General features: G+C 57.1%; 1 protein-coding gene across 2 annotated transcripts in view; it reads right to left on the bottom strand.

Annotated features, from left to right (window-relative positions):
• Positions 1-19,631, bottom strand: part of CDC42BPB (CDC42 binding protein kinase beta) — a 65,665-nt gene that overhangs the window by 28,806 nt on the left and 17,228 nt on the right. For both annotated transcript variants that reach the window (XM_058655462.1, XM_058655464.1), the window contains exons 2-7: positions 17,284-17,375; positions 13,059-13,142; positions 11,334-11,429; positions 7,534-7,682; positions 1,381-1,474; positions 406-606 (exon numbers count right to left, since the gene is read on the bottom strand). In XM_058655462.1, coding sequence (XP_058511445.1) covers positions 406-606; positions 1,381-1,474; positions 7,534-7,682; positions 11,334-11,429; positions 13,059-13,142; positions 17,284-17,375 — 716 coding nt within the window. The remainder of the gene's footprint in view (positions 1-405; positions 607-1,380; positions 1,475-7,533; positions 7,683-11,333; positions 11,430-13,058; positions 13,143-17,283; positions 17,376-19,631) is intronic.

Here is a 19,631-nt window from a genome sequence, read left to right as displayed (position 1 = left end):
AAGGGGCACCAGGCACATAAGGAAGGGCACAACACTGGTACCAGGAAGACACACAACTGACTTCAGAGGATCAAGAAAAAGAAAGACACCAGACACAAGAAAAACACATTGAAGAAAGAGGGAAAGCAACATGGCCAGGGGAACAACCAGCCTGGAAAGGAAGAGGAAGGAAAGACAGCATCGCAAAGAAGGGCTACCTGCTGAGACCCAGGGCCGTGAGATGAGGGCCAGGTGGGAGTGCGTGTCCTGCAGACCTGTCCCCCTCCCCTGCCTGAGCCCAGACACCCCTGGACCTCACCCCAAGGCTACCCCTCCAGCTGATGTGGCACCTGCCACCTAAATCTCCCCCAGCTTCAGCCTGACCCACCACCCTGGGCACCCTCCCTGCAGCATGCGCTATCTTACTTCATGGTTCATGATCTTCCCGTACGTCTCCACAAGGGACTCAGCATAAAACGGAGTTTCTCCATAAAGCATCTCGTACATGCAGACGCCCAGGGACCACCAGTCACACTCGGGCCCGTAGGTGCCCTTGCCGTCCTCCATGGCCTGCAGGATCTCTGGCGAGATGTAGTCAGGCGTGCCCACGGCCACCGAGGACTGAACCTAGGAGAGAAGGACACGCTGCAGCACCTGTCAGGGGTACACCTAGTGACGGGCACCAAAGCCAGGAGCCCTGAGATGAGCTACGAATCAGGGTGCTGGCCCACCACCATTTCACAACGGGATGGTCCAGGACTCAGCACCCACGAACACCCCAAAGCACTAACAGCCACGTGGGCAGCATTTCCCATTCCAGCCACCCTTGCTTTCCCTGTGCCCAGGGTGGCACAGGCGTGCAGGGCTTCTTATCAGAGCACAGACTGCGGGTGGGGCCTGCCTGGACACCCCCATGGACAGTCACTCCCTCGGCCGTGACCTGAGGCCCAGGAGGGAGCACGGGCTCTCCCAGGACAGACACAGCTCACTGGTAGCAGCTGCTCAACCAGACTGAGAGAGGATGGATGCCACCGGCCGCTCCACCTGATGCCAGCCTGGGGGGCCGGGGCGGGCATGATGTCCCATCCACACTGGGGTGTCAGCTGCCCCAGGACAAAGGAGCCCCATGTGTGCACCGACGACGCCCTCAGACAGGAAAGCAGCCAATGACAGGACAGGGTGGGGGGGGCCACCCAGAAACCTGAAGAAACCGGAAAACTCCCCATTTTAAAAGGCATTCACGTGACTTGCTAACATAAAAAATGCTGTAAACTAAAAAAAAAAAAAAATCTTCAGTCCCCTTCAGCTGTCCCCTACAGGAATTGTGTAATTTACTTCAATGAACCCAGGTTCTCAAGCAGCGGCGAGGGCCGCGGCCCCAGGCAGCCCCGCAGGACGTACGGTTCCATCATCGTCCATCTTGAGACACGACCCGAAGTCAGCCAGACGAATGTGACCGTTCACGTCCAGAAGGACGTTGTCGGGCTTGATGTCTCTGTCAGGAAACAGACACACAGGTTAGCATCTGCAGCTCACCAGGCAGGCCGCCCCAGGCCGCCCCAGAGGCACACCCAGCTGAGGGACAAGCAGCAGGCATGGGGCCTGCAGGGGAGCGCGGGCAGTCCAGGGGAGGGAACTAGAAGGACCACTCAGAGCCAGCGACAACCTGTGCCCAGCAAACCCCACAGAGGCCGGGGTGGAGCCCAGGCCTGCTCTCTGTGTTGCCTTTCCATGGACAGCACCCCAGGACAGGAGCAGGCTTCGGGGCACCAGGACTCAAAAGCCTGGATGGAAACAATGTGAAGGGAAATAAACACCTAAAAAGAAAAGATTGGAGAAGCAAGACAGCAGAATAGGGAAGAACAGAACAGCAGCACAGGGCACCTGGACACCGACAGACACAGGAAAGCAGCGGCCACAATGGTGTGGTGCTGCAGTGACTGATACCCAGCAGCATTCAGCAAGTGGTGATCTGAACTCCACTGGCAGCCGGAAATCCACCAGCAACAAGGTGGGAAGGGGTGTTCACCGGGAGCACAGGAGGCGAACGCAGACAAAGATCTGCCCATCCTGCTGGTCTGTTTGATTTGACCAGAAGAAACAGAGCAGCAGGTCCGAGATAAGTTGAGAGGGATTAGGATGAATTTCACAGCCTAGTCCACCCCTTAGAGCTGAATTGGGTACCATTTTATATAGGGAGGCAAAGTCTACGGGACAGGACTGCACATGCACTGAGCTGCGAATGAACTCATTTCTGGCTCATTGAACTGCAATAATGTGGCATCCTACAGTTTCCACCCAAGACAGGTCTGGGTAGCCCTCAGACCTGACGGCCAGCAGATCAAGAACTCTAGTAGTGGCACATCAGGTGCCATTTTGTACAGTGTGGCAAAGGCTTTAAGGCTGCAGGGACTGGCCCGGCGGCGTGGCCTAGCGGCTCAAGTCCTCGCCTTGAAAGCCCCGGGATCCCATATGGGTGCCGGTTCTAATCCCGGCAGCTCCACTTCCCATCCAGCTCCCTGCTTGTGGCCTGGGAAAACAGTCGAGGACGGCCCAATGCATTGGGACCCTGCACCCGCATGGGAGGCCCGGAAGAGGTTCCAGGTTCCCGGCATCGGATTGGCGCGCACCGGCCCGTTGCGGCTCACTTGGGGAGTGAATCATCGGATGGAAGATCTTCCTCTCTGTCTCTCCTCCTCTGTGTATATCTGGCTGTAATAAAATGAATAAATCTTTAAAAAAAAAAAAGACTGCAGGGACAATAGTGAGATGTGCATTGGCTGAGCTGGGAGCAAACTCACTGAGCTCGGTTCATTACATTAGTCCCACAAGGAAAATAATACTGACTTTGGCATCTACAGGTCAAAACAGGTGCATGTGGCCCTCAGACCTAATGGCCCAGGTTCCACCAAGATCAGCACCACCAATAACCTAGCTATATAGGACACCTGATGTCTCCCTAATCCTGGGAACTGTTCTAACAGGAAGTGGAGGAAGGTTGTACAGACAACGGTGCAGCCTCAGCATGGTATCACAGGAGGTGCAGACTGGTGAGCCAGGAGCTGGGGCTACAGAGACCATGGTGGAAGTCTAACATAAGAACTCAGACCTGGAACTCTGCAGGGAGTGGCACAAGTGAGTGCAAACAAAGAGCTGTGTGCCAACTGCACTAAGTAAAATCAATTTGTAGACCTGTGGGTGACAGGTAGCCAAGACAGGTAGCCAAGGAGGTGACCTGTACCAGCACAGGGCACAGTGTGAGCGCCTGAACAAGACAGGCAGTCATGGCCCAGCACACATGCTGTGTGCCATGGTGGGCAAGGAGACCCTATGCTGGCGCCAGTTCGAATCTCAGCTGTTTTACTTCCGATCCAGTTCTCTACAAATATCTGCAATATCTGGAAAAGCAGCAGCAGATGATCTGAGTCCTTGGGCTCCTGCACCACGTGGGAGACCCCGAAAAAGCTCCTGGTTTCCACCTGGCTTGGCCCACCTGTTGCAGCCATTTGAGCGAGTGAGCCAGCAGATGGAAGACCTCTCTCTCTAATTCTTTCTGTGGGAGACAGCCCCTGGATCTCCACCTGCCTAGCCCATATTGGAGGCCACAGGCACATGGCACACTGTGCCCTTGGCTCACAGACCCCAACATGGCTGTTCACTGGGCATGGAGCCAGAGCCATGGCCTGCACCCCACTCTCTTCCCTACTCTGCTAGAACCTCCTCTGTAAACAACTCTAGGAAGTTAAATGTTACATTCATCATGCTCTTCATCAGATAAGAGTTTGCTGTAGTACAATTTCCTGTGCTTCCTGACCTTTAACTTCATTGGAGGGTCCAGAGAGATGGACATATCTGTTAGCCAGTCACAATGTCATTGGGTGGAAGTACTGTCAGGACCGCCCTTCTGCCCGCCCCCTCCTGTATAAACTCGGGGCTTCTCTCACATGAACAGGAATCCCTCCCCACCCATTTCTCTCCAGTGTTTCTGCTGCAGAAAAACACTGTCGTCTCACCCTTTGGTGTCTTGGGGCCTGCTGGACAGAAGACCCTGGAGATCTCCCAAGTAAAGAAATCCTTTAAAAAGTATATTGGAAACTATAACCCAACAGCACTTTCCAGAAACAAAGGAGTTGAACTACAAGACGGAGGACCCCCACATGTACAACGCACCATACCCAGTATCCTCAGAGCTGACAAGCCCACGCCCAGGCGTGATCAGAATCACTCCTCTTGTCAAACAAGAACAGAGCCAAGTGGACCACAGAAAAAGGAAACCGGGCCCAGCGCAACAGCCTAGAGTTTAGAGTCTTAACTTTATGTACGCCAGAATGTCATATGGGCGCCGGCTCATATCCCGGCAGCTCCACTTCCCTTCCAGCTCCCTGCTTGTGGCCTGGGAGAGCAGTCGAGGACGGCCCAAAGCCTCGGGACCGTGCACCCACTTGGGGGACCTGGAAGCAGCTCATGACTCCTGGCTTTGAAAAGGCTCAGCTCTGGCCATTGCGGCCACTTGGGGAGTGCATCAGTGGATGGAAGATCTTCCTCTCTGTCTCTCCTCTCTGTATATCTGACTTTCCAATAAGAATAAATTAAGTCTTAAAAAAAAAAAAAAACCCACGTTAGCCCAAAAATGAACCCACCAGAAGAAAACAGCTTTCTTTCTCTCTAACAGGGATTCCTAACCATAACCACAATCCAGACGAAATAAAACACCTGTACATCTGATTATATGAGCTTTTTTTAGCTCTTCATGGTGAAAAATCTTAAAATCAAACAAAAGGTCAAGTGGGGGAAATCTGTACATCGTCAATCAGGTACAGTGGCGGGCACTCGGCGGGGCGGGCACTGGGCATGGCGGGCACTTGGCGCAGAGGGTACTTGGCTTGGCGGGCACTCAGCGCAAAGGGCACTGGGCATGGCAGGCACTCAGCGGGGCAGGCACTGGGCATGGTGGGCACTCGGCGGGGCGGGCACTGGGCATGGCAGGCACTGGGCATGGCATGCACTCGGCACAGAGGGCACTTGGCTTGGCGGGCACTCGGCGCAGAGGGCACTTGGCTTGGTGGGCACTCGGCGGGGCGGGCACTGGGCATGGAGGGCACTCGGCGCAGAGGGTCAAGACGTGGCCGGGACACCCCCATCTGTATGGCCACACCTGCTCTGGGAGCAGCTGATGGCTCAGCCACCTGGGTTCTTGTCACACTCAGCTTCAGGCTTCTGGCTTTAGCCAGTCCAACAGCGCCAGCTCGGTGGCCATTGCAGCATGGAATTTCTGGACGGGAGCATGCTATCTCACTTTCAAATGGAGAAAAAAAGAAAAAGGACAAATGTGTGTTTCACAATGAAGGGAAGAAGAGAGAGAAATCCCGTTATGTATGTAAAAGGGACAGACCACTCCGGCAGCACACACAGGCACACAAACGGAGGCAGCAGTGTGGCTCGGCAGTAACGCACGGCCTGCAACCCCAGCATCGTGAATGCCGGAGCTCCAGTGTGAAGCCCCACAGCTCCAGTGCTGATCCAGCTCTGTGCAAAGGCAGAGGTCGGCCCGGGTGTCGGTGGGAGATGAGGTCAGAGCCCTTGGCTCCTGGCTGCTCTGTGCAACCCCAGGGGCTGGAGGTGGGACTGCTGCCTTTTTATTATTATTGGAAAGGCAAATATAAAGAGAGGAGAATCAGAGAGGAAGATCATCTGTCCGCTGATTCACTCTCCAAATGGCACAACAGCTGAGTTCGAGCAGACCCAAAGCCAGGAACCCAGAGCCTCTTATGGTCTCCCACACCGGTGCAGGGTCTCAAGGCTTTGGGCCGTCCTCGACTGCTTTCCCAGGCCACAAGCAGGGAGCTGGATGGGAAGTGGAACAGCCTGGACGTTAACCCGTGACCATGTGGGATCCCGGGCGCGTACAAGGCAAGGACTTTAACCACTAGGCTATCTCTTCTCGTACACACTTAGTTTCTGCTTTCCAGAACCCTGCGCTATCTGTACCAGATCCTCACCTTGTCCACATAACAAGCCCAGTGTCTATGGGGACACAGTGTCCACCTTGCCTTCCACTCTGGTCTCTGGTTTTCCTGGGGTCCTTACTGCCCACTCCAGGCAGCTTCTGGGGGGCACAGGTGGGACTGTTGTGGATCACAACACATAGGCAGTGAGCAGGAAGGCGGGCATGCTGCAGCCTTGCGGAACAGCAGCCCACAGTCCCTCACAGCACCCAGAGGCTCCCTCTGTCCACAAGGCCATCTGGCACTGAGGCTGAGGAGCTGGCCTGGGGCACAGGGGATCAAAACTGCACATTTTCCTGTCCTGTCGCCTGGAGGTCCAGCCAACAGTGACCCCGACAGGAAGGCACTTAACAGAGAGACAGAAGGCTAAACCACGAAAGGGCAGCACTGCTGTGAGCTGGGGAAGGACTGTTGGAGGACAAAGCAAGAAGCACATGAGGGGCTCCCGCCCACAAAGGCCCACATTGACCAGCAGGAGGGGCCCTGCTGGAACCTCACAGCTCAGAAAGCATCACCACAGCCTCCCAAACTCCACTCCATGCACAAAGCCCCCACAAATGTGGGCAGAAGGAGGTGAACCCTCTCAAGCACACAACCTCATATCCCTCTCCCTGAGGCCACCGAAAGACATGCACGACCCAAAGCGGGGTAAACCAGAAAGAGGACGCAGAAGGCCAGGGGCAGGACCCCCGAGGGGGGGCGGCTCCACACAGGGAGACCCACAGGGCCCACAAGGCGGGACACGCAGACCACGGCCGCCCGGGAGGTCTGGCCTGGGAGCCACGTGACTTATCCTGCTACTTACGGATAATTAGCAATGGCTACACAGACAAGCATGTTCATGACACACAGGAACATTATTAATTCCACAGGAACAAAAACTTTAAGTACCATCTACTACACAGCTCGGTTTTAATATTTACGTAATCATTATGTCATAAACACCAAACACTGATTTAACAAAAAGTTGTTATTTTAATAATTGTGACCACATGAGAGAAGAACAGAGTAAGGGCTGGGGACAGAGAATTATGCAAAAGAGCCGAACCCTCATTTTAATAAATGTCATTTAGCAAAAAGGGGCAAGCGAGCAGCCTGCACAGGGCCCAGGGCGGGGCAGGCAGGCGGCCACCTCTCGCTCCCTATACAACAACCTGGTCTTGAAGACCTACTACCACAGCACAGAATTTAAGAAAAAAGAATCTTCGTAAAAATAAAAAGCAACCCTGGCCTGGAACCATGGGGTCTCGAGTCAACACCCGCATCGGAATCAGGGGGTGAGACTTTGGGGGTCTCCCAGCAAGCGGCATAGGACCCCCGCCCTCCTGCTGTGGACCCCAACCCTCCCTATGTGGGACCCCCAGGTTCACAACAGCAGTCTTTCTGCTGGGCAGAAGGCAGCAGGCAGCGTGAATGGAAAGTGGTGGAAGCCAGCAGGGCACGGGGTGGTAGCACCCTGGGGCAAGCAGCAGGCAGGGAAGGGCAGACCCAGCTGGGCCCAGCCAGCCTGTGCGGTGGGCGTGCAGGACGCACCAGGCAGGGGCGTTACCTGTGCACGTAGTGCAGCTGGTGGATGGAGCTGATGGCCAGGACCATCTCGCCAATGTAGAACCTCGCCATGTCTTCCGGAAGCTTATCTTCGAACTTGCTGAGCAGGGTCAGCAGGTCACCCCCCACGTAGTAGTCCATGACCAGGTACTACAGATTGCAGGAGGGAAGACATGCAGTGAGCAGTGCAGGCCGCACCCCCATGTGCAGGCACGGGGCAGGGCGCAGGCTCCGTCCAGGGAGGCCCGGCGGGGAGGAGGGGGTCGCAGAGGGCCTGCTAACACAGAAGCTCATCAACACTGATCAAGCAAACCCTGCCTGGCAGAAGGGGCACACGAGACCTGGAGTCACAGTGTTGCAGGAGTTGCCCCATAGCTGAGGGAAACGACTGACGGGTCCCCTGCCTCCTCCACGAATCCAGAGAAGTCACAGCACCGCCAGAAGACCCTGTTCCTGGGGCTCCAAGGGGATTCCACGGTCACGCCAGCCAGCTGCAGGCACTGCTGACCCCAGGGGCACCCACACAGGGCACGGCTGAGCCAGAGCAGGCCTGTGGCCTAGCAGCTAACACGTCAGTCCAGACACCAGACAGCCTGGGGAGCGTAACTTGGGCCCACTTCCCCATCTCAGCTATCTGCTAATGTAGACACCGGGGGGCAGCAGGGCCCCGGCCACAGCACGGACCCCTCCCGCCGCTGAGTCCCGACCACTGTCGTCCTTTAAGGAGTGAACAAGCAGAAGGAAGCCGGGTCAGGCCCTGAAGCCCAGGCACCGTGGAGGCCCCAACGGAGGCATTTCGGGGCCGCAGAGGCCGTGTCCCGCCCCGCTCTGCACACATCTTTCAGGATGAATGCTTCAGTCTGCACAGCTACATTTAATCATCGCAGGGAGGAAACACCACTTCCTTGGTTACTGACCAGGGGACCAGCCCTTTGGACTAGTTCACAGCCTCGTGGTAAGGAGGGGCCCTGGTCAGTGCACCCCAGCACCACGACGCTGCCTTCTTGCACCTCGAGTGCTGTGGAGGTGCCCAGCTGGTAACACCCTGCTCACCACACCCTGGGCAGTGGGGTTCCACTCTCGCAGCCCTGGGACCAGTACTCAGAGGCATCAGAGATTCCACCCTCCCACCAGCTGCAAAGTCTGCCCTGGAGTTTCCTCCTCAGCACAGGGCAGCTTCCGGCCTCCTCCCTGCCCAGCTCTGCCCACAGCACATGGCCGGAGCTCCGGGATCCAAGTTTCAGTTTCTCCCACGCATGGCAGTTGGGCCCAGTCTGTCCAGCGGGTCGCTTGCTTACTGCTGCACCGCTGCCAGTGACTTGGCCTGGACTGCTCCTCGGGGCTCAGTTGGTGGAGCAGACTGGAGAGCAAGACAGCAAGGTTGGGCAGTGGCCCAGCAAGGGGCACCTGCTGGGTGTCCTGGCTAGGTCTGAAGGGCAGCAAGCTGCAATGCACACAAAGGCAGAAGGGCCACAGGCAGTGTGAACACGTGGACACTTGGCAGTCTTAGAGGCAGCAGCGACCGTGGCCGGCAGTGAGCTTGGCCAAGGGCTGACAAGGGACAGATCCTGGAACCACAGTGGTGCAGGCAGTGGTGAGAGCTTGTGTGTGAGGGAGCACAGGGGACAGCCAAAACCACGGGCCGCAGAGGAGCGGCAGGGCTGGCTCAAGCACCCACCAAGCTGTGCCCCATGCCTCCCTGTCCACCTAGAAAACTACAAACGCAAGTGGATTCTGGGGAGACTGGCAGCAATTCAGAACTGTTCAACTATCAAAACCACTTGAGCAAGACCCTGGGAGCGTGCCCCAGATCGGGGACCTGGGGTGGGTGGGAGGCTGGTGGGGCTTCTCCCTTTACCTCCCCCTTTACCCCAGATACAGAAAAAAAGAGAATGTGGAAATAACAGTCTTACCCACTTTTCTGTAGCCCTTGAACCTTTGTGCCCTAATTAACCGTGTAAAGATTGTCAAGAATAAAGAAACAATTTCAGAAAAGATATCAGTTCTTCCCCTCCCTTTGCTCTCTATAGAACTACCTGTTGACTACTGAATGAAAATATTTTTAGAAACAAAAAATTAAAAATGTGCCCCCATTTGAAGCCCCCATTCAGAGCTTCTTCTTTTTTCTTTTTTTCAAGATTTATTTATTTGAAAGGCATAGTTAGAGAGAGGGAGAGAGAAGCAAAGAGAGATCCCTCATCCACTGGCTCATTGCCCAAAAGGCCACAATGGGCCAGGCCCGGGCCACAGACAGAAGTTCCCGTCAGTCTCCCAAGCGGGTGCAGTGACTCAAGCACTTGGGTTATCTGCTGAGTGGGAAGTGGAGCAGCCAGGACTTGAACTGCTCGCAGAGGATGCCAGCATGACAGGCAGCGACTGCACGTACTACACCACAGCACCAGCTCCAGGCTTTGTAATTCAAATCAACAAGGAGCATACCACAGCACCTCCTCTGACCCCAGAGCAAACCCAAGGCAAGGTTCTCCTTGGCACTGGAAGCACGCGGAGCCAGGAAGTCAGCCGCCAGGGAGAGCGGAGCCTGTGGGCCCTGGCGGCTGCCGGCGGCCCCACAGTGACCGGCCCTGGCTGCGCCTGCTGCCCCAAGTCTGAGCCGGCCAGGTCCACAGGTGCTGCCACAGCACTCAGAACCCAGCAACAGAGCTGTCTTCATCTTCATCTCAAGCTGCTTCTCCACTGAGCTTCAACTCCCACACTTAACTTGACATATACGCAGATCAAAAATGCAACATCAGCCCAAAAGCAGGCCTGGCTCTGGGGCTGGCACTGTCGTGTGGCAGGTGAAGGCACCACCTGCAACACCGACATACTGCGTGGACCAGCTCATATTCTGACAACTCCACTTCTGATAGAGTTCCCCAGTAATGACCTGGGAAAAGCAGCGGGGACAGTCCACGTGTCTTGGGCGCTGCATCCACAGGGGGGCGCAGGTGAGGCTCCTGGTGCTGGCCTGTGCAGCCACCTGGGAGTCAAGGAGCAGACACTTTTCCTTTCTTTGGAACTCTTTCAAAATAACAAATCTTTGCTTGTTCAAGATTTCTTTTTACTGGAAAGGCAGATGTACAGAGAAAGACAGAGACAAAGATCTTCCACCGGCTGGTTCACTCCCCAAACGGCCACAACGGCCGGAGCTGAGCAGATCCAAAGCCAGGAACCAGGAGCTCCCTCCAGGTTTCCCACCTGGGGAAAAAGGGTCCCAAGGCTTTGGGCCATGCTCAACTGCTTTCCCAGGCCACAGGCAGGGAGCTGGATGGGAAGTGGGGCCGCTGGCACACAAACTGGTGCCCATGTGGGATCCTGACACTTGCAAGGTGAGGATTAGCCAATGGAGCCATTGTGCCAGGCCCTCAAAATAACAAATCTTTGGGGGGGGGGGGCTCAACAGAACAAGCAGATGACAGGAACTTGTAATCTGGAATCTCTCAACCTGGGTCACAGGACCTGGAAGGGCAGCCTGTCTTGAGGTCTGCAGGTTGCATGGGAGCTCACTGAGGCTTCCCCAAGCTGAGGGACCACGCACCACAGCCGTCCTGCTCAACTCCAGGTAGGAAACATTTATCCGAATATCAGAAACCAGCAAGCAGGTCACACGGACCCCCAAGGCTCCCAGCCCACTCTGTCATGGCCCTGCCCCCACGACTGTCCCACCCCACTCACGCCTCCCCCAAGGGCCCACAGCCCGCCCTCATGGCCCTGCCCAGGTCTCTGAGGGAGTCCTTCTCCAGCCACCACTCAGAGCAGCGCACCGGCCCTCGGCCCGCCTGCCCCAGGCCCGGAACATACCAGGTAGTTCTCGTCCTGAAAGGCGTAGTGCAGCGTGGTGATCCACTGGCAGTCACCGTTCACCAGCACGTCACGCTCTTCCCGGAAGCAAGCCGTCTGCAAGGCAGGCAACAGTCGGTGGGGGCCCCGGGAGGGCATCCCATGGGCAGAGCCTGACTGCCCCCAGGCTGCATCCAGCCTGCCCCTGCAGCTGCCCACCGAGTCTGTTTCACACACACATCCCTGGTTAGGAATCCCACAACCATCCCACCACAGGAATGGCAGGGCCAAGGCCTGGGGATGGCTAGGCACACCTGGGTGAGGAACAAGCCTTCTTCAGCCTGGCCCCAACAAACTGGCAGCTCCACTGAAAACTGACCAGGCCTCTGTCTTAATTCAAAGTGTCCTCTGTGCTGAGCACACAATGTAAAAAGACACAAACTCCTTCTTATATTTGAAACTCAGTAACAAAGCTGGAGACCAGGGTTTCACTGGCTCTCACCAGCCCCTCTCTAACCCCTTCTTCGCTCTGCAACTTTGAGGCAGATGTGTCCTAATTGGGCACATTCTGTGATGGGGAGGGACACACAGACACCAAGGGACAGGCCGTTCCCACGGGTCTGGTCTCAGAGCTGAAGACGCCCGGGGTGGGAGTACTGTACCCCCAAGAAACGCCGTGCACACACCTGGTGGGGACGCCAGCCTGCATGGCAGCCTGGCACCAGGGCACACAAGTGCACTAACAACAGACAGGCAACCTGTACATACACACATTCTTAATGACCGAAGGGATGAATGCGATCTCCCCGGGGCCAGGCACCCAGCCCAGTGCTGGACAGCCCATGTCCCACGCCAGTGCCAGGGATCACCGCCTGGCACCCAGCCCAGGGCTGGACAGCCCATGTCCCACGCCAGTGCCAGGGATCACCGCCTGGCACCCAGCCCAGGGCTGGACAGCCCATGTCCCACGCCAGTGCCAGGGATCACCGCCTGGCACCCAGCCCAGGGCTGCCTCTGCGTGGACCCCAAGGAATACACAGAGGGAACACAGGGACAGGTCAGGCAGTGGGAGGCAACAGCAGGCTGGGGTGAGGATGAGGCGGGGAAGCGAGGGTGGAAGCTGGGGAGCAGAGGGGAAGGGAGGGTGAGGGCTTCAAGGAGAGGGGAGAGGTGGGAGTTTGGGAGAGGAGGGGAGAGGCTGGGGCAATGAGGGGGGCGATGAGGGGACGGGTGGAGGCTGGGGAGGGGAGAGGAAGGGAGGGAGGGAGGGAGGGGAGAGGAAGGAAGGGAGCCACGGGGCAGTGTCAGTCTGTTTTTCCAGCACCTTCCACCTCACTTCCTGAAGTGGGGGAAGAAAGGCCCTTGTGCACACTCAGCAGCGCTGACCTCAGGGGACAGAGAGCTGGCCGGGTCCCTTGGGGACACGCTCACCAAGCAGAAGGTTGGAGCACTAAGCCGGACGAGGAGGGAGGCCGCCGGGAGATGGGGCCTGCAACAGACGACCTGCTGCCCTGCTGGGCTCCAGTGCAACTTTCCTCTCACTTTACAAAATCCTGTTTCTCCTCATCCTTAGAAAGGCAGAGACAGTAGGAGAGAGGCCCCCTAAATGTCCACAACAGGGGCTGAGCCAGGCCGAACCAGGAGCCTGGTGCACAGTCTGGGTCTGCCCCGTGGGTGGCAGGGGCTCCAGCAGGTGGGCACGGCCTGCGGCCCCCAACCCCACGAGCTCCCGGCCCTGCTGCTCACCTCGGCCCTCTTCAGCATCTCCCACTTGTTGAGGATCTTCATGGCGTAAATCCGTTCGGTGCTCTTCATCTTGACAACGGCGACCTACAGCACAAACAGGAGTCCACCCGGAAGTGAACGGACACAGGCTCACACGCTTAGAGCGGGAAGGAGCTGATGCGGAAGGAGTGTGCTGCAGGGACCAACACTCATCCTGCTGTGTCACAACCTGGCTGTGCTCACACGCCACAGGAGTGCCATGGCTCAGTTCAAGAGGCCCCCGTGGCACTCCGTGGCGGGCAGCGTGCACAGGGGGCCACTGCGCTCTGCCTGGGACGTGTTGGAGAGACCCACTGAGAGAAAAAATAAAGCTCCCAAGTCCCTAAGGGACCCCTGGCTGCAAGTTGCACCCCCAACCCACCATCAGCAATGACTCCCTCTGGCTCTTGCTCTCCAGCCAGCCTTGTCCTGCCAGCTCCTGCATCTGGAACCTTCTCTCCACAGGGGTACTGACTAATTATGTGGGCTCCAGGGCATAACTTGGCAAACTTCACTTTCGTGACTCAGTTTCCACAATTCCAAAACGGATTCAGAACACGACCGATGTCTGAACACTGCTGTGCCGGTCACCTGGCCACTCCGCTCCCAACTCTGGCAGCCCAGCACATGGCCTGCCAGCCACAGGCCACCTCCGGACCTTCAGTCTCTGAGGAACTGTGAATGGAAATCCACAATGATGTCTGCTCCACCAGACGGCCGTGTGACCCTAGGGGTCAGCCACTCACTTAGAACAGTCCTGACAGAGAAGCTGGCGGCCCCTGTGGGCCCCTGTGTGTCCCAGAAGCTCCCTGCAAACACACCTAGGAAAGCAGAAGACGACCCAGCGTGCTTCAGCCCCCGACACCTAAGAGAGGAACCCAGATGACGCCCCTGGCTCCTGGCTGTGACAGCCATCGGGGAGTGAACCAGCACTTGGAAGATTCATCACTCCCCGGTGCCCATCACCCAACTCTGCCTTTCAGATGAATAATATAAATCTTCCCAAAACATTCTTTAATAAATAATAAAGGAGTGTTTGCACGCCCAGGATTCCCTGCCTGTGGCCTGGGAAAGCAGTCGAGGACGGCCCAAAGCCTTGGGACCCTGCACCCGTGTGGGAGACCCGGAAGAGGTTCCAGGTTCCCGGCATCGGATCGGTGCGCACTGGCCCGTTGCGGCTCACTTGGGGAGTGAATCATCGGACAGAAGATCTTCCTCTCTGTCTCTCCTCCTCTCTCTGTATATCTGACTTTGTAATAAAAATCGATCTTTAAAAAAAAAAAAAAGGTTTGTTGCATCATGAAACAACTTAAGATGAATAAACTTGCAGAAAACCTTGTGTTATACCAGAGCGCTTTTCCTGCCCCAAATCATTTTAATAGGAGAGAGACAGACAGACAGACAGACATCTTCCATGCACTGGTTCAATCTGCAAACAACCCCAACAGCCAGGACAAGCTGAAGAAGCCTAGAACTCCATGGGAGTCTCCCACATTGGGTGGCATGTGCTGAGCAGGGAACCGGGGCGGCAGCAGAGTGGCCAGGACCCGCGCCGGCACTGCACATGGGATGTAGGCATGCCATGTGGTGATGAGCCACCACGCTCAAGTACGCCTTGGTTTCCAGCGTGACAGTACGACCTGTGGTCCCAAGGAGGACACAGGCACTCAAGTGTCTGGGGCAGAGGGCCTGGCTTCCCATGGGCACATCCCACACTCACAGCAGGAGAGGCAGGGCAAGGAGCGCACGGATAACACAGATGACGTGTTAACAAAGGATCAGAGGGCACTCTCTGAACCGTCCTATTCCTGCATTCCCGGCATTCCGTCCATCTGACTTTGCTTCCAAAGGGTGCTCCTGTCCTCCAGTGACTCAGGGAACAGCAGATAGTGCAGGCCAAGGCTGGCTGGGGCCTCAGTCAACTGTAGGATTCAGTGCAGCCCCGTTGGGGTGCAGGAGCTGGACCCAGCTCTCAGGTTCCTAGGCCAGCCCGAGCTGTGCCTGCGGGGGCCAGGGCACCTGGGGCATGAGGCCAGCACACACAGGGGCACAAGGGACATGAGGGAGGCTCCAGGACTCGGCTGTCCAGGACCCGGAAGAAGGGAGGGTGTGCTGAGCACCCGAGCCCTGCACCTGCCGGGTCCGGAGCCTGGTCTGAACACAAGTCCACAAACCTGCCCGCCTCTCTGTGCGAGATGTGGTTTTGAGGTAAGAGCCTTCTTCTTGTTTTCATCTGAGAGGCAGAGATTAACCATCCATCCATTGGTTCGCTCCCGAATGGCCACAACGGTAAGAGCTAGAACGGACGGAAGCCAGGAGCCCAGAGCTTGCTGGAGATCTCCCACATGGGCCATGTTCCACTGCTCTTCCAGGCACGTTGCCTGAGCAGTCAGACTCTACGCAGCAAGTGGCACTCCAATGAGATGCAGGGGCAGGCGGCACCACGCCAGCTTCAGGGGGAGCTAGGCTCACTCAGCTCCTCCTATAGCCTTCCCGACCCTGGCACGCCCCCTCCTCCCACTGCCACGTGAAGGCCTGGCTGGGCCCCCGGTGGAATCCTGGTACAAGGAGGTCAAGCTGCCAGCACACACCCTGGACGGAGCAGGCATCACGTGACCACTGTTTTCCCTGCTGTTCCCTGATAAGACATGCATGCCCGACGCCACCACCGAGTAAGCAACCAAGCCCAAGAAGGTCGTTGCACCTGATCCTGACCCGCTGCCTGGCTGCAGGCAGGGCCTCCGAAGGGACTGGAGGGAACAGGGACAATCCACTGACCGGAGTGCCGCTCACGCAGGACAAGCGCCTGCAAGCTCAGGCGCATCATCTAACTACATCTCAATAGCTAAAAAAATCCTAACAGTTTTCTGTCCCAACCCAGCCCACAGCAAACTGAATCTGGCTGCGGAGTCAAGACTGCAGGGGGAGCTGGGCCAGGCCTGGCAGGAGCTGCTGTCCTCCTGCTGCCCGCCTGCGACAGTCATGTGGACAGTGCTCACAGATGGGAGGAACAGAGACAGGCTGGGCCAGAGAAGACCAAGGCACAGGTAGAGAGACACGGGGCCAGCACTGTGGAGCAGCGGGCTGGGCTGCAGCCTGCGATGCCACAATCCCCTGAAAGTGTTAGTTCTAGTCCCGGCTGCTCCACTTCCCATCCTGCTAATGGCCTGGCAAAGCAGTGGAAGACGGCCCAGACGCCTGGGCTCCTGCACCCACATGGCAGACCTAAAGAAGCTCCTGGTTGCTGGCTCCAGCCTGGCCCAGCCTGTGCCCTGCAGCCATTCAGTCCTGAGCCAGTGGGTGGAAGCTGCACTCCCTCTGTATTGCTTGCTCTCTTTCTTTCAATAAACAAAACAAATCTTAAAAGATAGATACGGGACTGTAGGGAGGGGTCTAGTCTGAGAGCAGAGCCACCATCAGGGGAGCCAGGGCTGTTTTCGTGGTTTGTTTGGTTTTTTTTTTAGATTTATTTATTTTTATTGGAAAGGTGGATATACAAAGAGGAAGATCTTCTGTCCAATGGTTCACTCCTCAAGTGACCGCAATGGCTGGAGCTGCGCCTTTCCAAAGCCAGGAGCCAGGAACTTCTTCCAGGTCTCCCACACAGGTGTAGGGTTCCAAGGCTTTGGACCATCCTCGACTGCTTTCCCAGGCCACAGGCAGGGAGCTGGGTGGGAAGAGGGGCTGCCGGGATTAGAAACGGCAACCATATGGGATCCCGGGGCGTTCAAGGCGAGGACTTTAACCACGACGCTATCGCTCCGGACCTGCAGAGCTACTTTCACAGGAGCCTTGTCTCCTCGTGGAACCCAGGCAGACCTGCAGGTAAAGCAGCCCGGCGGGCACCTCTCCCCATTTACGGACCAAGGCAGCTTCCAACCTGGCTTCCTCAGTATTCACACATGAGCTACTTCAGAGTCAAGCAGCAACGTACGAGGCCCTGCACATCAGGAACACAGATGCATGGCCCACTGGCAGCCCTTGGCAGCAGGGCTGGCACTGTGGCCTGGTGCCCAGCCTTCCCCAGTCAGTGGCACCCGCCCCAGGGCGCACACAAAGTACAGCACTGGGGGGTGCGAGGGGGGTCCAGGCAGGCCCCCCGGGAGCACAGCGGCCCTCTCACAGGCTACACGACACCCTTGCTGACCCTGCACGTGTGCTCCAGGGAACGCCAAGTACCCTCGTTCAGAGCAGCCCGATCGCTCACCTCTCCGAAGGCGCCTCTTCCGATCACTTTAATGATCTCGAAGTCGTCTCGATGGAGCTGCATCTCCTTCAGCAGCTGTGTGAACGGCTTAGCTACAGAAGAAAAAGGACAAACAGCAAGATTAACACCTCCATCAGCAGCACAAGGCAGAAAGGCACTGGGCCACTCACGTGCCAAGCGCGTGCTCAGGTGCTCACACAGCACCATCGAGGAAGTCATGTAAGGGTGTCAAACGTTCATGGGAGACCCACAGGTGGAGGCAGATTCAACAGAGAAAAGGAGAGAAAAAAATCTTCCATCAGCTGGTTCCCTCCCTAAATGGCCAACGATGGCCAGAGCTGAAACCACCCAAAGCCAGGAACCAGGAGCCTCTTCCGGGTCTCCCACATGGGTGCAAGGTCCCAAGGCTTTGGGCCATCCTCGACTGCTTCCCCAGGCCACAGGCAGGGAACTGGAAGGGAAGAGGAGCTGCTGGGACACGAACCAGTGTCTTATGGGAGCCAGCACTTGGAGATGAAAGATTCGCCACATGAGCCACTGCTTTAGCCCCAATAGCTTACTCTCCAAGTTTCATTTTTCTATGAACTTTCTGAAGTCTCCATTACAATGCAATGTCTGACAGAACCAGCGCATTACTACACAATCTCCAGCACAAACCTATTCACACAGTGCCAAAGTGTGAGAAAGAAACAGGCCTCGGGTGCCCTCGGGGGCCACGGTGCCAGGCCAGCCAACTCTCAGCTCCTCCTGCCAGCACGGCACACGCATGTGGTAAAGACAGCACCCCAGTGCTGGTGACAGCAGCAGGCGTCCTTAGGGAAACCTGAGGCTGCTTCCACAGGGCTCTCCTGCCCCTGCAGGGTGTGTTGCAGGGTGACCCACACCCTACAGGGTGCCTTTGGGGACACGGGAACTTCATAAATGCACGGAGGATGCAACACTACCAATGCTTTCTGCACGGGAGAGCGGATGCAGACAGAGCAGGCCAAGGCACCAACAGACACGGCTCAGGCCGCGCACAGCCAGAGACAACCAGCAGCCATCAGGCTGCAGGAGGTGGAAGAAGTCCAAAGCTCAGGGCCCAGCGGCATGGCCTAGCGGCTAAAGTCCTCGCCTTGAACGGCCGGGATCCCATATGGGTGCCAGTTCTAATCCCGGCAGCTCCACTTCCCATCCAGCTCCCTGCTTGTGGCCTGGGAAAGCAGTTGAGGACGGCCCAAAGCTTTGGGACCCTGCACCCGTGTGGGAGACCTGGAGGACGCTCCTGGCTCCTGGCTTTGGATTGGCGCAGTACTGGCCGTTGCACTCACTTGAGGAGTAAATCATTGGATGGAAGATCTTCCTCTCTGTCTCTCCTCCTCTCTCCAATAAAAAAATAAATAAATAAATCTTAAAAAAAAAAAAAAGTCCAGAGCTCTCACTGCACTGAGGAGCAAACTGCTTCACGTTCACTGCATGCACACACCAGTCCACGTCCAGCACACACCAGTCCACGTCTAGCACTCACCAGCCCACATCCAGCACTCACCAGTCCACGTCCAGCACACACCAGCACTCACCAGCCCACGTCCAGCACACACCAGTCCACGTCCAGCACATACCAGCACTCACCAGCCCACGTCCAGCACACACCAGTCCACGTCCAGCACTCACCAGCCCACATCCAGCACTCACCAGTCCACGTCCAGCACACACCAGCACTCACCAGCCCACGTCCAGCACACACCAGTCCACGTCCAGCACATACCAGCACTCACCAGCCCACGTCCAGCACACACCAGTCCACGTCCAGCACACACCAGCACACACCAGTCCACGTCCAGCACACACCAGCACTCACCAGCCCACGTCCAGCACACACCAGTCCACGTCCAGCACACACCAGCACACACCAGTCCACGTCCAGCACTCACCAGCCCACATCCAGCACTCACCAGTCCACGTCCAGCACACACCAGTCCACACTAGTCCACGTCCAGCACACACCAGTCCACGTCCAGCACACACCAGTCCACGTCCAGCACTCACCAGCCCACATCCAGCACTCACCAGTCCACGTCCAGTCCACGTCCAGCACTCACCAGCCCACATCCAGCACTCACCAGTCCACGTCCAGCACACACCAGCACTCACCAGCCCACGTCCAGCACACACCAGTCCACGTCCAGCACATACCAGCACTCACCAGCCCACGTCCAGCACACACCAGTCCACGTCCAGCACACACCAGCACACACCAGTCCACGTCCAGCACACACCAGCACTCACCAGCCCACGTCCAGCACACACCAGTCCACGTCCAGCACACACCAGCACACACCAGTCCACGTCCAGCACTCACCAGCCCA

The sequence above is a fragment of the Ochotona princeps genome, chromosome 26 (genome assembly GCF_030435755.1).
Source record: "Ochotona princeps isolate mOchPri1 chromosome 26, mOchPri1.hap1, whole genome shotgun sequence".
Taxonomy (NCBI): domain Eukaryota; kingdom Metazoa; phylum Chordata; class Mammalia; order Lagomorpha; family Ochotonidae; genus Ochotona; species Ochotona princeps.
The sequence above is the reverse complement of the archived record's forward strand: the minus strand, read 5'-3'. Positions and strand labels throughout refer to the sequence as shown.